Source organism: Echinops telfairi, unplaced genomic scaffold, assembly GCF_000313985.2.
Source record: "Echinops telfairi isolate 266 unplaced genomic scaffold, ASM31398v2 ScPeMD7_7410;HRSCAF=8448, whole genome shotgun sequence".
Lineage (NCBI taxonomy): Eukaryota > Metazoa > Chordata > Mammalia > Afrosoricida > Tenrecidae > Echinops > Echinops telfairi.
Window position 1 is genome coordinate 12863683 of NW_022111310.1, and position 10813 is coordinate 12874495.

Consider the following 10813-nt stretch of genomic DNA (forward strand, 5'->3'; position numbering starts at 1 on the left):
TAAAAGATTTTTCAGAGCTGATGAAGTAAGATGGCAAGAGATTGGACCTCAGCAAACATTTAAATCCCTTCTGCCCTGCCTATCTCCTCAATCAGGCCATCGACCTGGTGCCTTTAATGTGGCCAGAGCACCTTCCACTCAACAAGCGATCTCTTCACCTTCAGTACGCCCCCAGCCTGAGTGCCTACAGGGCCTCAGCTAGAACTCAGCAGAAGTTGTTCCTGCACAGGGCAGATTCAGGTCTTGTCGCTAAGTCCAAATGTCAGCCTTTTTTCCTACCTCTTGTTTTCCTCTCCAAAATGGTCTCCCAGCGAAGCGTCCCCTATTCTACTAGCACAGGACCCCCAGATGAAGCCTCTCCTAGGGCTTGCACAGCAAGATCTAGGGGACCTGACCCACAGTCTGCCGGGCCCCAGGTTACTGACAAAGGAAGCCAATCTCTAGACCTGTGGAGGCAGCAGAGGGTGTCTTTTAAGGCCTGAGATGTCCAAAGGTGCCTATCAGACATTGAATAAGTAGATTTAAGTTTCACAGTACATTGGTTTAGGACACAGTGATCAGTGTGCAAACAAATGATCAAAACCGAGGAGGAATTCCAGGCCACAAAATGCTTCACGCAGGCTTTACTCACTTTCGCCAAAGTCGTCCTGGTGGATTTGCTGCTCCAGGATTGGTTCAAAGTCTTTGGTCATCATAATCAGGGTCTGCTGACCTAGGAGGAGCACCAGCAAGGGTTTCCATGGCATGTCATGAACTCGACACACCAGCACTAAAGCTACAGAGCTGAGGGAGAAGAGCTGATAGTCACAGCAGGACACTTGGGGCTCACTTATATGCCCTGATGTTTACTTCACCTCGTGCTTATTCTCAGCTCCCCTGCATGCAGAGAGCCCTAGGAGCATGCACTGCTGGAGACAAAGTCAGTCAGGCGGCACGCTTGCTTACCTGTGGCTAGCAGCACCAGCTCTTGGTCAGGACTCCAACTCATGACAGAGATACCGCTGGCTACACTCCCAACGCACTCCAGCTAGACAGAAAAGGGCAAGAGAGAGTGTCAATCGCCAGCACCTATGTCAGTATCTACTCTGACTTTAACCAAAACAAATGAAGACAAAGCACACAAACATGAATTTACTAACAAACATTGAGAACAGGTGTTAAGAGATGAGGCATGACGTTAGGCACGGGGATTAGAAATGACAGTGGTCACTCCTTCCTTCCAGAGTTGTCTCAGGAGAGAAAGACACTGAAGCAGGGTTAGGGCTGAATCAGGGTTCTCAGAGAAGCAAAGGGGACGCTCAGAATGACAAGTGACCAGGAAGTCCTGGGCAGTTTTTTTAAGAGGTGCCTTAAAAAGTAAGAACAGGGCTGGGAGAGAGAGCAGTTAAAATTCAGAGGCAAAGGTACAACACAAGTGTCCACATAAGCGGGTGTGATGTGTGTGGTGGGGCGGAGATCAAGCTAAAGAGAAAGCTGGTGAAGAAACAATGTGAGGTCTTCGTGGCCAGTCAGGAGCAAGACCGCTGTCTGCCCACAGAGGGCTGAGAGCACACCACTGACGAGTCATGTGTACAGAAGGAATTCAAAAATCAGGAAACAAATCCTACCAGGTGTTGGAAAATAAAAGTTGCCTTTTAAACACAGGGAATGCAATTCCTTTATACTTGATGACTGCAGTACTTCTACCCATAAACTGAGACAAGGACTGCTACTACTGCACTATAATATTCTCAGTTCCTTACATCTGGTTAAGGGTGTAGTTGTGTGTATCTATTAATGGTTATAAAGGTTAAGGGGGAAGGGGTCAGATTTAGACCACCAGGGTTCACACCCCCTTTGAAACTATGTAACCTTAAGCTCTTAGCTCCCTGATCCCCTCCTCTGAAGAACAGAGAAACAAGTTACCGCCTAAGGTTGGAGTGAAGAGTAATGTAATTTGGCATGAACAGCCCTTAAGAGAGTTTCCTGCACATTGTAAATACTTACTATATGACGGCTATTCCTATGCTAATAACTACTGTGACACAGTCGATGTTAAAAGAGATTACAACTAATAAGCAGGTATGGAAAATGAAAAGTAATCAAGCATTGTACCCTATCTGTCCATATGTAACTCACATAGCACACAAAGGAGACTAATGGAGGGGGCTCTCCATTTGCAGAAAATCCATATAATGTATACATTATTTTTGTAAAAAGGAGTCATTTGACATCATTGCTGTTAAGAAGTTAAAGGTAGAAACCCAGACATTCAATCTGAGAGCTTATGCCCAAGTAGAGAAAGAGCAAATGCCTGAAATCTAGATCACCTGGTAGTTTTAAGGTAGGCACATACTAACTGTGTATTACTTCATATCTATAGTTCAGGGACTCCAGAGCTAGCTGGCAATGACATGTAATCAGTACTCATTACAGAAAGCTCAAGTCATATAAACATTCCTAAATTGAGAAAGAAGGGTTATAACTCAAGTTCAGATTCTAATAAGAGGTGATATACGTAAACCACCCAAGAATGGGATGGTGTGTTTATATCTACATAAAAGAAAAACGACAGATAAAGCCCATCCATCATCCAAATTTGGAATATCTTCAGTGTTCCGATTAACAGATACAGTAGACAAATACTGAGCTTTAGGAGAATTCTGACATACGGCGAATGCCGGGCCCACAACCGTTCTGAAGAAACAGTCACTGTAATATGGCTACTCGTTGGAAAGCAGCAGCGCAGGGCAAGCGCCTTGCTTGAAGACATGCATGCTCCTTTCTCAGTGACGCCCCGCCCCGCTCACCTGGTGTGTGCTGAGATTGCAGAGCACAACGTCCCCAGAGGCCGTGGCCACGCACACAGACTCCTGATCCAGCAAGTTCTGAATACCGACAAGGCGGCCACTTCCGTCCTCTGGGAGAAAGCCTTCTGCCACCAGCGAAATGTCATTCTTCACCTTCCACCAAAACACACACCAAATTAATGCCGTCTCCTTTCCCACAGCTTGGACCACTTCCAGAAATGCCTTTTCATGCTGCTTTTATATCAAGAAAGCTTTCAAAATGCCTTTTCCTGGACTGAAATCTTGATTTTCACTTCAGAAATACCACAAATCCATCCTCTTTCACAATGGCTATGCCTAGTGCTAGCATTCTCCACCACGCACGTACCTCTCTTGCAATGGGGTCTATTTCGAGCAGGCCATGTTCGGAGCCAACGAGCACCGTGCCTTGTTCCGTCCAGAGAGAGAAGCACTGGGGTGTCCCTGGAGCCGGAATGTCCCTGAACTCCAGGGTCCGAAGTAACTTCAGATTTCGCATGATGAAGCAAGTCCCAAGACAAGCACACTTATCTCCTGATATTTATTCCTGAAAGAGAATGGAAGAGATTAATAATGATAGAAGACAGAACTCAGAAGTAATGATTCAGGGGAAGCAGGGAAGGGCTGGGAAGTGATGTGGCATAATACTTCTGGTTGGGCTCCTGGGTAGAAAGATGAGGCTTTCTAATGCCAGCCTAGGAAACCCACAAGGGCAGTTCTACCCTGTCCCTTAGGGTCTCCGTGTGAGTCAGATCAACTCTCTGGCACCGAGAGAGTGGAGGGGTAAAAACTACCTGTGTGTCACTGGGAACCAGTGGGCTGAAGTGGGTTATGTGAATGTGCATTGCATACTCCGCCACAGGGATGCAAGGAGGCGGCCTGACCCACTCGCTGCTCACAGCCACAGTCCATGAACCGAAGTTTCACAAATCTGTTTGGCGCTTTTACTCCTGAGGGTCAAGATTCTTGATTTCAGTGTCTGTTCTTTAAGGAACATTTAGTCATCAGTTATTCCTTAGGAAAAGTTGGAAAGAACAAAATTAATGGGGGCCTATTTTTGCTTGGCAAGATAAACGTATCTTTATAACCACACGGAAAAACAAGACTGATTAAAACTATATGAAAAGCTCAATGTGTATGGACTGGCAGTTGGAGAGAATCTGGAATTGATGACTCTACTATCTCCTGCTGTTTGTGCTATGAAGTTATTCTGACTCATGGCGACCCTGTTTCCTCGGCTTGAGCCCAGGTAGTGTAGAGGTTACACGTGGGACTGTTAACTGCCAGGTAGCAGTTTGAGATCACCAGCCACTCTGAGGGGAAAAGATGGGGCTTTCTACTCCCATGAAGAGTTTCAGTCTAGGAAACCCACAGGGGCAGTTCCACCCTGTCCAAAGGGTAGCTTTGAGTCAGAACTCAATGGCAGTGAGTTTGGCTGGAATCTTTAAGGAAGCAGAATCACCAGGTCTTTCTGCTGCAGAGCTGCTGGGGAGGTTCAGACTGCCAACCCTTCAATTAGTAGCCAAGGGTCCACTAACATCCATCAAGTAAATGTGTAGCAGCACAGGTGATTCAGCGGTTAAATGGCTTGGAGCCCCTTTTACAGAGTCGCTAGGCGTCAAAATGGGCTGACTGGCAAAGGGCGGGGTAAGGACAGACACTCTACGAGACACACGCAACAAACACCCCGAGCCCCCAACCACTGAGAACAGAGCCACACCACATGAGCTCCTTCTTTCTCACCTTTAGCCTCAAAACTGACCTTCTGAGGACTTGTTGTGCTGTCAACACTTTTTTACTTCCTTATCTTCTAAGAAGTGATCCTCCCCAGGATTAGCGCCCTTTGCAATCTCCAACCTCCCCCTCAGGCCTCCTTCACTCAATTTTTCTCAGTTCTCAGGCATACTAAACATCCCTTCAGAGTTAGGGCAATCTCAGATCCTCTCCTAACTTCCTGAAACCTACTCCCTTTTCTTCCCTTGCCCATTTATCCATCCATCTCTTGGGTAATCATCATGTCCTTGACTACAGCTAACCGGATCTAACTGCCTAGTCCAGGGCCTCCAAACACACTCAATCCATGTGTTCTAGAGCAGGGGCCGACAAACTGCCACTCAAGAGCCGTATGTGCACATACATGCAGCTCTGAAATAAAATTGAAAAAATTTTTAAGGATATTATTCAGATAATGGTTATCTCATTTGTTTGAAAAATATATTTACGACTCTCGAATAATTTTTAAATTGTTGTGAAGGCATGGATTGGCTCTTCCATCTCAAAAGTTTAATGACCCCTGTCCCAAAGTAAGCAGAGAGTAAACTGTGCTAACCAGTTTGGTGGTCATACCCACCAGCTACACCAAGGAAAAATATGAGGTCATTCGCATCCGTGAAAACTGACAAAGCCCAGGGAACCTTACAGGAGGGTGCTAAGAGTCAGAATAAGGCAGTGAGAGGTTTTTTGGATGTTATCACAAGGCCATCTCTTTAAGTATACAGAATCCAACCAGGGATCCGACCGGAGAAATAAAGAATTTCTTACCAAATGACCCTTGGCCCATTGCCCTGGAGTCTATTTCAACCAGCAGGAGCCCTGGAGGGCAGAGTAGACTTGCTCCAAGGCTGAAATATTTAGAAAAGGGGAATGCTATGTAGTCCTCCCAAGGTGCTGTTAAGGGGTTCAAACCACCAACCTTTGAGTTCACAGCAGAGCCCTTAGCCAGGGCTCCTCCACCAAATGACCCCAAACAAAACAAATCAAACCCCACTACCTTCAACTCGGACTCAAGGCAACCCCACCAGGCAGAGTAGAACTAACTGCTCCTTCCTGCTTCCCAGATTGTACATCCCTGCAGGAGCAGCCAGCCTCTACTTTCAACCCCAGAGTCAGCCGTGGGTTTGAACCTCTCACACTACTGGTTAGCAGCCCAGCACTTAACTCACTACAACACCAGAGTGACTAACCAAATGACTGCTTTCTCCATTTGGGGACATGAAATGAAGTGGCATTTCTATTGTATCGCTCGAGCTGAAACGTTGGTCTTCTTTTTGTTCACCCTTTCAAACTCATCCAACTAGATCAAATTCTCGAGTTTCCAAACACACAAGGGCCTTCAAAAACTGGCCCCTGGAGAATCACGGAAGCAACCAGCGAGTCGTTCAATATGGCTGTTGGAAAGGACAGCTCCGGGGCACGTATGACGCATGTCTTCGATCTACCTTCTCCAGCCTCCTTTCCTCATTCTTGGGATTTGCAGCTACCATACTGAACTACTCATGGTTCCTTCTGTGGTTCTAAATGTACAGTTCGGATCCCGGCGGGCCACAGCACCCCAATCCGCCCACGGTGCTGCTTCCATTAAACAAGGGCTGAGCATTTACTTGCCACCTGTAAGGGGCTGAAGGTTCAAGAAGGTGCTAAGAGTGACTGGAATTGGATTGGCACAGGGGAAATCACGTCCCTGAAAAGGTCCCAGACCCAGAAGAGGCACACAGCCCAGTACCCTAACCTCTGTAACCACTGCCTACTACTATGGACCAATTCATTCTATTTGCTTTCAGGGGTAACATCCGTCCTCTGCAAGGAATCTAGAGGTTGTACCCGTGTAGCTGGAAGAACGCAAGTTCCGGGCCCAAGCCACCCCACCAGCACCCCCATCCCACGGTCGCGAGGTGGAACCCCGGAGAAGCCTGCAGGCTTCAGAAAAGCGGTGCACCCCATATCAATGCCGCATTCCACTCCCAGACCCTCAGCAAACGGAAATTGGTACTCTGGTCACTTTCATCAGAGCACCCCTAATCAGAGCCCGGGACCCCTGCCTGCTAACCTGGGTGGGTGTCTGGGACTCTCACCTGCCCGCGCTCTGAGGAACGAGCCTCCCTGGGGACGCGTGGCAGGTCTCCGGAGTCGGCCGGACTGCGCACGCACCCGCCTCACTGCGCAGCTGCCGACCCCTCAGGGTGCACGCTGGGACTTCGAGCCACCAGGCCCCCGGCCCCAAGGTCTAGGGCTGAGGAGGGCGGGCGGGTGCGCCAGTGACGCGCGAGCCAGGCAGCTGGACGGACACACGCTGGACTTCAAGGACGGAGGGGGCGTGGCTGCAAGGGGGGCAGCCAGGAGGCGGGGGCCCCCAGGCTGCTCCCAGTTTTCCGCCGGCCGTAGTCCGGGAAGGCAGAGGTAGAAGAGTTTCCCTGGCCACCCGCCCTTGGGCCCGCCACTTCTTCCACCGTATTGTATTTATCCCCGCTCTGCGCGTGGCTAAGCGTTGGGCTGTTAGTCGAGAGGTGAGCCGATCGAGCCCACTCGTTGCTCCACCAGAGAAAGCTGAAGCAATCTGCTTCCACAAAGATTCACTGGAAACCCTTCGGGGCGGCTCTCCTCTGTCCTACAGGGCCACTAAAAGTCGGAATCACCCCCAAGGCCGTGAGGTTTCGTACCTCCCACTTCAAAATCTCGTGGCTCGCAGCGGTAGGCGGAGCCGGCATGCCAGGGACGTAGCGCGCGTGCGCGTGACGTAAGCGGCGCGCCGGAAAGGCGTCCGCGCGGGGTCTGCAGGGAGGAAGCGCTTGATCCCAGGAGGGCGGGGTAGCCACGCTGGAGGTCGCCCAGGAGGGCGGGGTAGCCACGCTGGAGGTCGCCATGGCTACGGAGTCTGCGGCCGCTGCGCCATCTATCCCGTCGCTAGTCGATCGGTACTTCACTCGCTGGTACAAGGCAGGTAAGGGAGAAGCCGCTCGGGCCTGCTGACGGCCTCGGCCGCGCCGGCCTCAAGCTGTGGGACCCCAGTACTCAGCCTGCAATCCACGGACGCTCTCCCGGCGCCTCCTCCACGTCAAAGGGACTGGATGGATCTCTCCCTTCCTGACGGACGGAATGCAATTTCCAAAGGCGGGAAATACTCCCTGGGACGTTTAGGGCCTGGCGTGCGCGGTGCATATTTCTAGGTTGCGTGCGGGAACAGGAGTAGTCTAAGATGATGTCTGCGAGCTAGGCAAGAGCAGGAATTCAGTGCTTTAGTGTCTGGCAGTTTGGGAGGCGTCGTTTTATCTTTATCCTGCCCTTAATGCCACGTACACATTGGAGATACATTACAGTATATAAGTGATCACATTGTAGTAATTAAGGTAGCGGCGATAGGGCTGGAAAGGATGGAATGAAAGCATTTAGAAAAGTACCCAGGTAACTTGCACCATTTGTGTGACGGTGGTGGTGGTGACCCATGCTCTCATGGTAGGTAGCATGTTCATTGAATTGGGGGGATACAGAATGCTGGCTCATGAAATTAATCACCTTCACTGTGAATGAATGAGTCTGGGTTAGATCCTTTAGGTGGTTTATAGGAAGCCTTTACGTGCATCTTTTTTAGGGAAATGTGTCTCCAATCCTGTAATTACTGTAGCTCTATGAATCAAAGAAACCATAGTGGCTGCATGCATTTGCAAACCCTCTAGAAAAGTTCATGTTGCCATTGAAAATTATGCACAGGCGCGCGCGCGCGCGCACACACACACACACACACACACACACACACATACACAACTTTTAGAAAAAGTAGTAAATATTGATTCAATAACCACCAGGCTCATTTACTTTTCTTCTAGATGTCAAAGGGAAACCCTGTGAGGACCACTGTGTATTGCAGCATTCTAACCGGTGAGCAGACTGGGAATTTAAATGCACCAATTCTATTTCATTTTCCCTCCTGGTCTTATAGCCTGAGAGAGTCTTGGATTGAACAAAGCCAAACCAAACAGACTCAGTGCCACGGAGTCCATTTTGACTCACAGCGGTCCTATAGGTCCAAATTGAATTGCCTCTGTGGGTTTTCAAGGCAGCAAGTCTTTGCAGAAGCAGAGTGTAGTGGTTGGTTCACCATGTGCCTAGCAGTTCAAGGCGTAACCCACTATGTCTCGAGGGGTCCTTTCGGATTGAACAAGTGTCTATTAAGTAATATCTTCCACTGTGTGGAAATGATGTTATGGGGGTTTGGTTGGTAAAAATTAATCTTCCACCACCTAGTGAATCTTATAAGCCTGATTACCCAAATGTCCACAAGGGGAGCCATACCCTCAGTCGGCTACTACTTGATATAGCCAGCCTCTCTAACCACAGTGAATTGCCAGACTGCCCAAAGGGCTGGGGTAGAGGCATATGCTGTATCCTGCGCTTACTGATGTGCCTGGGTTCTCTGCTTTACATTGGTGCCACTACAAAGGTTTTGGTAGCCTGGGAAGGGAATTCACTCCTGTGCTGCCCTCTTTTGTTGATGCATTCCTTATTCTATAGTCATCCCCCAAGAGTAGCAGAAGGAGAATGGGGGAAATAATGGTTTGAGGAATAAGTGTCAGCTCAGATAGTCTTGTGCGAGTAGGAACACTGGGTTATGGGAGGAAGAAATGATGCCAAGCAGTAACATAGCATCCATTTTTTGCTCCTTGCAGAATATGTGTCATCACATTGGCAGGATCTCATCCAGTTCTTCAAAGTGGAAAAACGATCGAAAGCATTTCCTATCAGATCAGTACCAACTGTAGCAGACTTCAGAACAAGGTCTCTGGGAAATTTAAGCGGGTATGTTCCTGTGATTATTTTCTTAAATTCTGTGGGCATCTACTTAAATCTTCTACATTCACAGTAATGACAGATCTAGTCTGAAAACTCATAGTGTATACCCAGCATCCTTCTCTGGCAGTGTAAGGCACTCGGTCTCAGTGTACTCAACCCTAAAGATATTCTTTTAAAGAAATTCATAAGACCAAAATATCCGTTAACATCGTCTCTATTTGCCCCTGAGGAGGGAAGGTAAGTATTTGAAAGGACAATGCTAGCACTAATACAAAGGAATATTTTGTCCCTTCTAGTTTTAAAATCTTGTATGATTAGTAAGCCAGTATCAAGTTCTGTAGGAGCCCTGGTAGTGCAGTGGTTATTTTGGGGGGTGCCAGTTGCAAGGTCAGCAGTTCAAAACCACCCTCTGATCTTCAGGAGCTAAAGAAGGCTTTCTACTCCTGTGAAGAGTTGGGAACTCACTGGGGCATTTCTACCCTGTCCAGTAGGATCACTATGAGTCAGAAAAGACTTGGTAGCAGTGAGTTTGGTTTGAGTATAAAGTTCTGTAAAACTTAAGTGACCGACTTTATCCTTTATTATCACATAAACTAAATAGACATAAATTCATGTAGTTAAGAAAATAAAAGCCATCTGAGAAAACACAGTATTCTTTGCTCTTTTTGTTTTTCAGTATTTGCCAATCAAATACACACTACCCATACTCCGCCTTCACACAGTATTACATGTACAAAATGTTCTCTCTGGACACATTAAAAGCAGGTATCACAGTAAGAAAAATTTAATAATACACCAAAGAGTCTTAAACCCACTGGTTGGGAGTTTCTGTGGTGAGCTAGGGCCATTTATTGAATTTATCCTAATAATTTCTGCTAATCATTCAAGTCAGGAAGGACTGTTTTTGGGACCCTTGTTCTAATTCTCCTTTGCAGACCTGAAATTCCTGATTTTTCCTCCCTTGAGAAATAAGTGGACTTAGGAAAGCATGCAGAGAAGCTCTCTGGAACTATAAATTCTACAAATTACAATGAACAAATTAGTACTTGTGAAATACCTCTGAGTAATTTCTGCCTAAAGTAATAACACTGTTTTATTTGTAAAGAACAGAGAAGAACCTGCATGTTGAAGCCACTAGAGATATTTTTTATCAGACCCCAGCACTACCAAGTGCCAAACCCAACCCAACTGCCATTGAGTGGAAAGGAAATGGTAAAAGGGTCATGCACCCCCTTACAGAAGGGCCACGGGGAGGAGACGAGCCAGTCAGGGTGCAATATAGCAGCGATGAAACATACAACTTTTCTCTAATTCTTTAGTGCTTCCTCCCCCCACTATCATGATGCCAGTTCTACCTTACAAATCCAGCTAGACTGCCAGTCACGGTGCGATGTAACAATGATGAGAAATACAACCTTCCTCTAGTTCCTAAAGGTTTCCTC

At 47.7% G+C, this 10813-nt stretch overlaps 2 protein-coding genes across 3 annotated transcripts in view; one reads left to right on the plus strand and one right to left on the minus strand.

Moving 5' to 3' along the window:
• Positions 1–7224, minus strand: part of ELP1 (elongator acetyltransferase complex subunit 1) — a 56112-nt gene extending 48888 nt beyond the window's left edge. Inside the window, exons 1-5 of one of the 2 annotated variants that reach the window (XM_004710957.2) lie at positions 6659–7224; positions 3157–3354; positions 2790–2942; positions 946–1027; positions 632–712 (exon numbers count right to left, since the gene is read on the minus strand). In XM_004710957.2, the coding sequence (XP_004711014.1) occupies positions 632–712; positions 946–1027; positions 2790–2942; positions 3157–3306 (466 nt within the window). In that variant the 5' untranslated portion in view covers positions 3307–3354; positions 6659–7224. Of the gene's footprint in view, positions 1–631; positions 713–945; positions 1028–2789; positions 2943–3156; positions 3355–3706; positions 3792–6658 lie in introns of those variants that run through there. The other variant, XM_045296555.1, reaches the window with a different exon arrangement.
• A 218-nt stretch (positions 7225–7442) lies between these two features.
• The window catches only part of ABITRAM (actin binding transcription modulator), a 6703-nt gene continuing 3332 nt past the window's right edge, over positions 7443–10813 (plus strand). Inside the window, exons 1-3 of the mRNA XM_004711048.2 lie at positions 7443–7524; positions 8408–8459; positions 9248–9377. Of these exons, the coding sequence (XP_004711105.1) occupies positions 7446–7524; positions 8408–8459; positions 9248–9377 (261 nt within the window). The 5' untranslated portion in view covers positions 7443–7445. The remainder of the gene's footprint in view (positions 7525–8407; positions 8460–9247; positions 9378–10813) is intronic.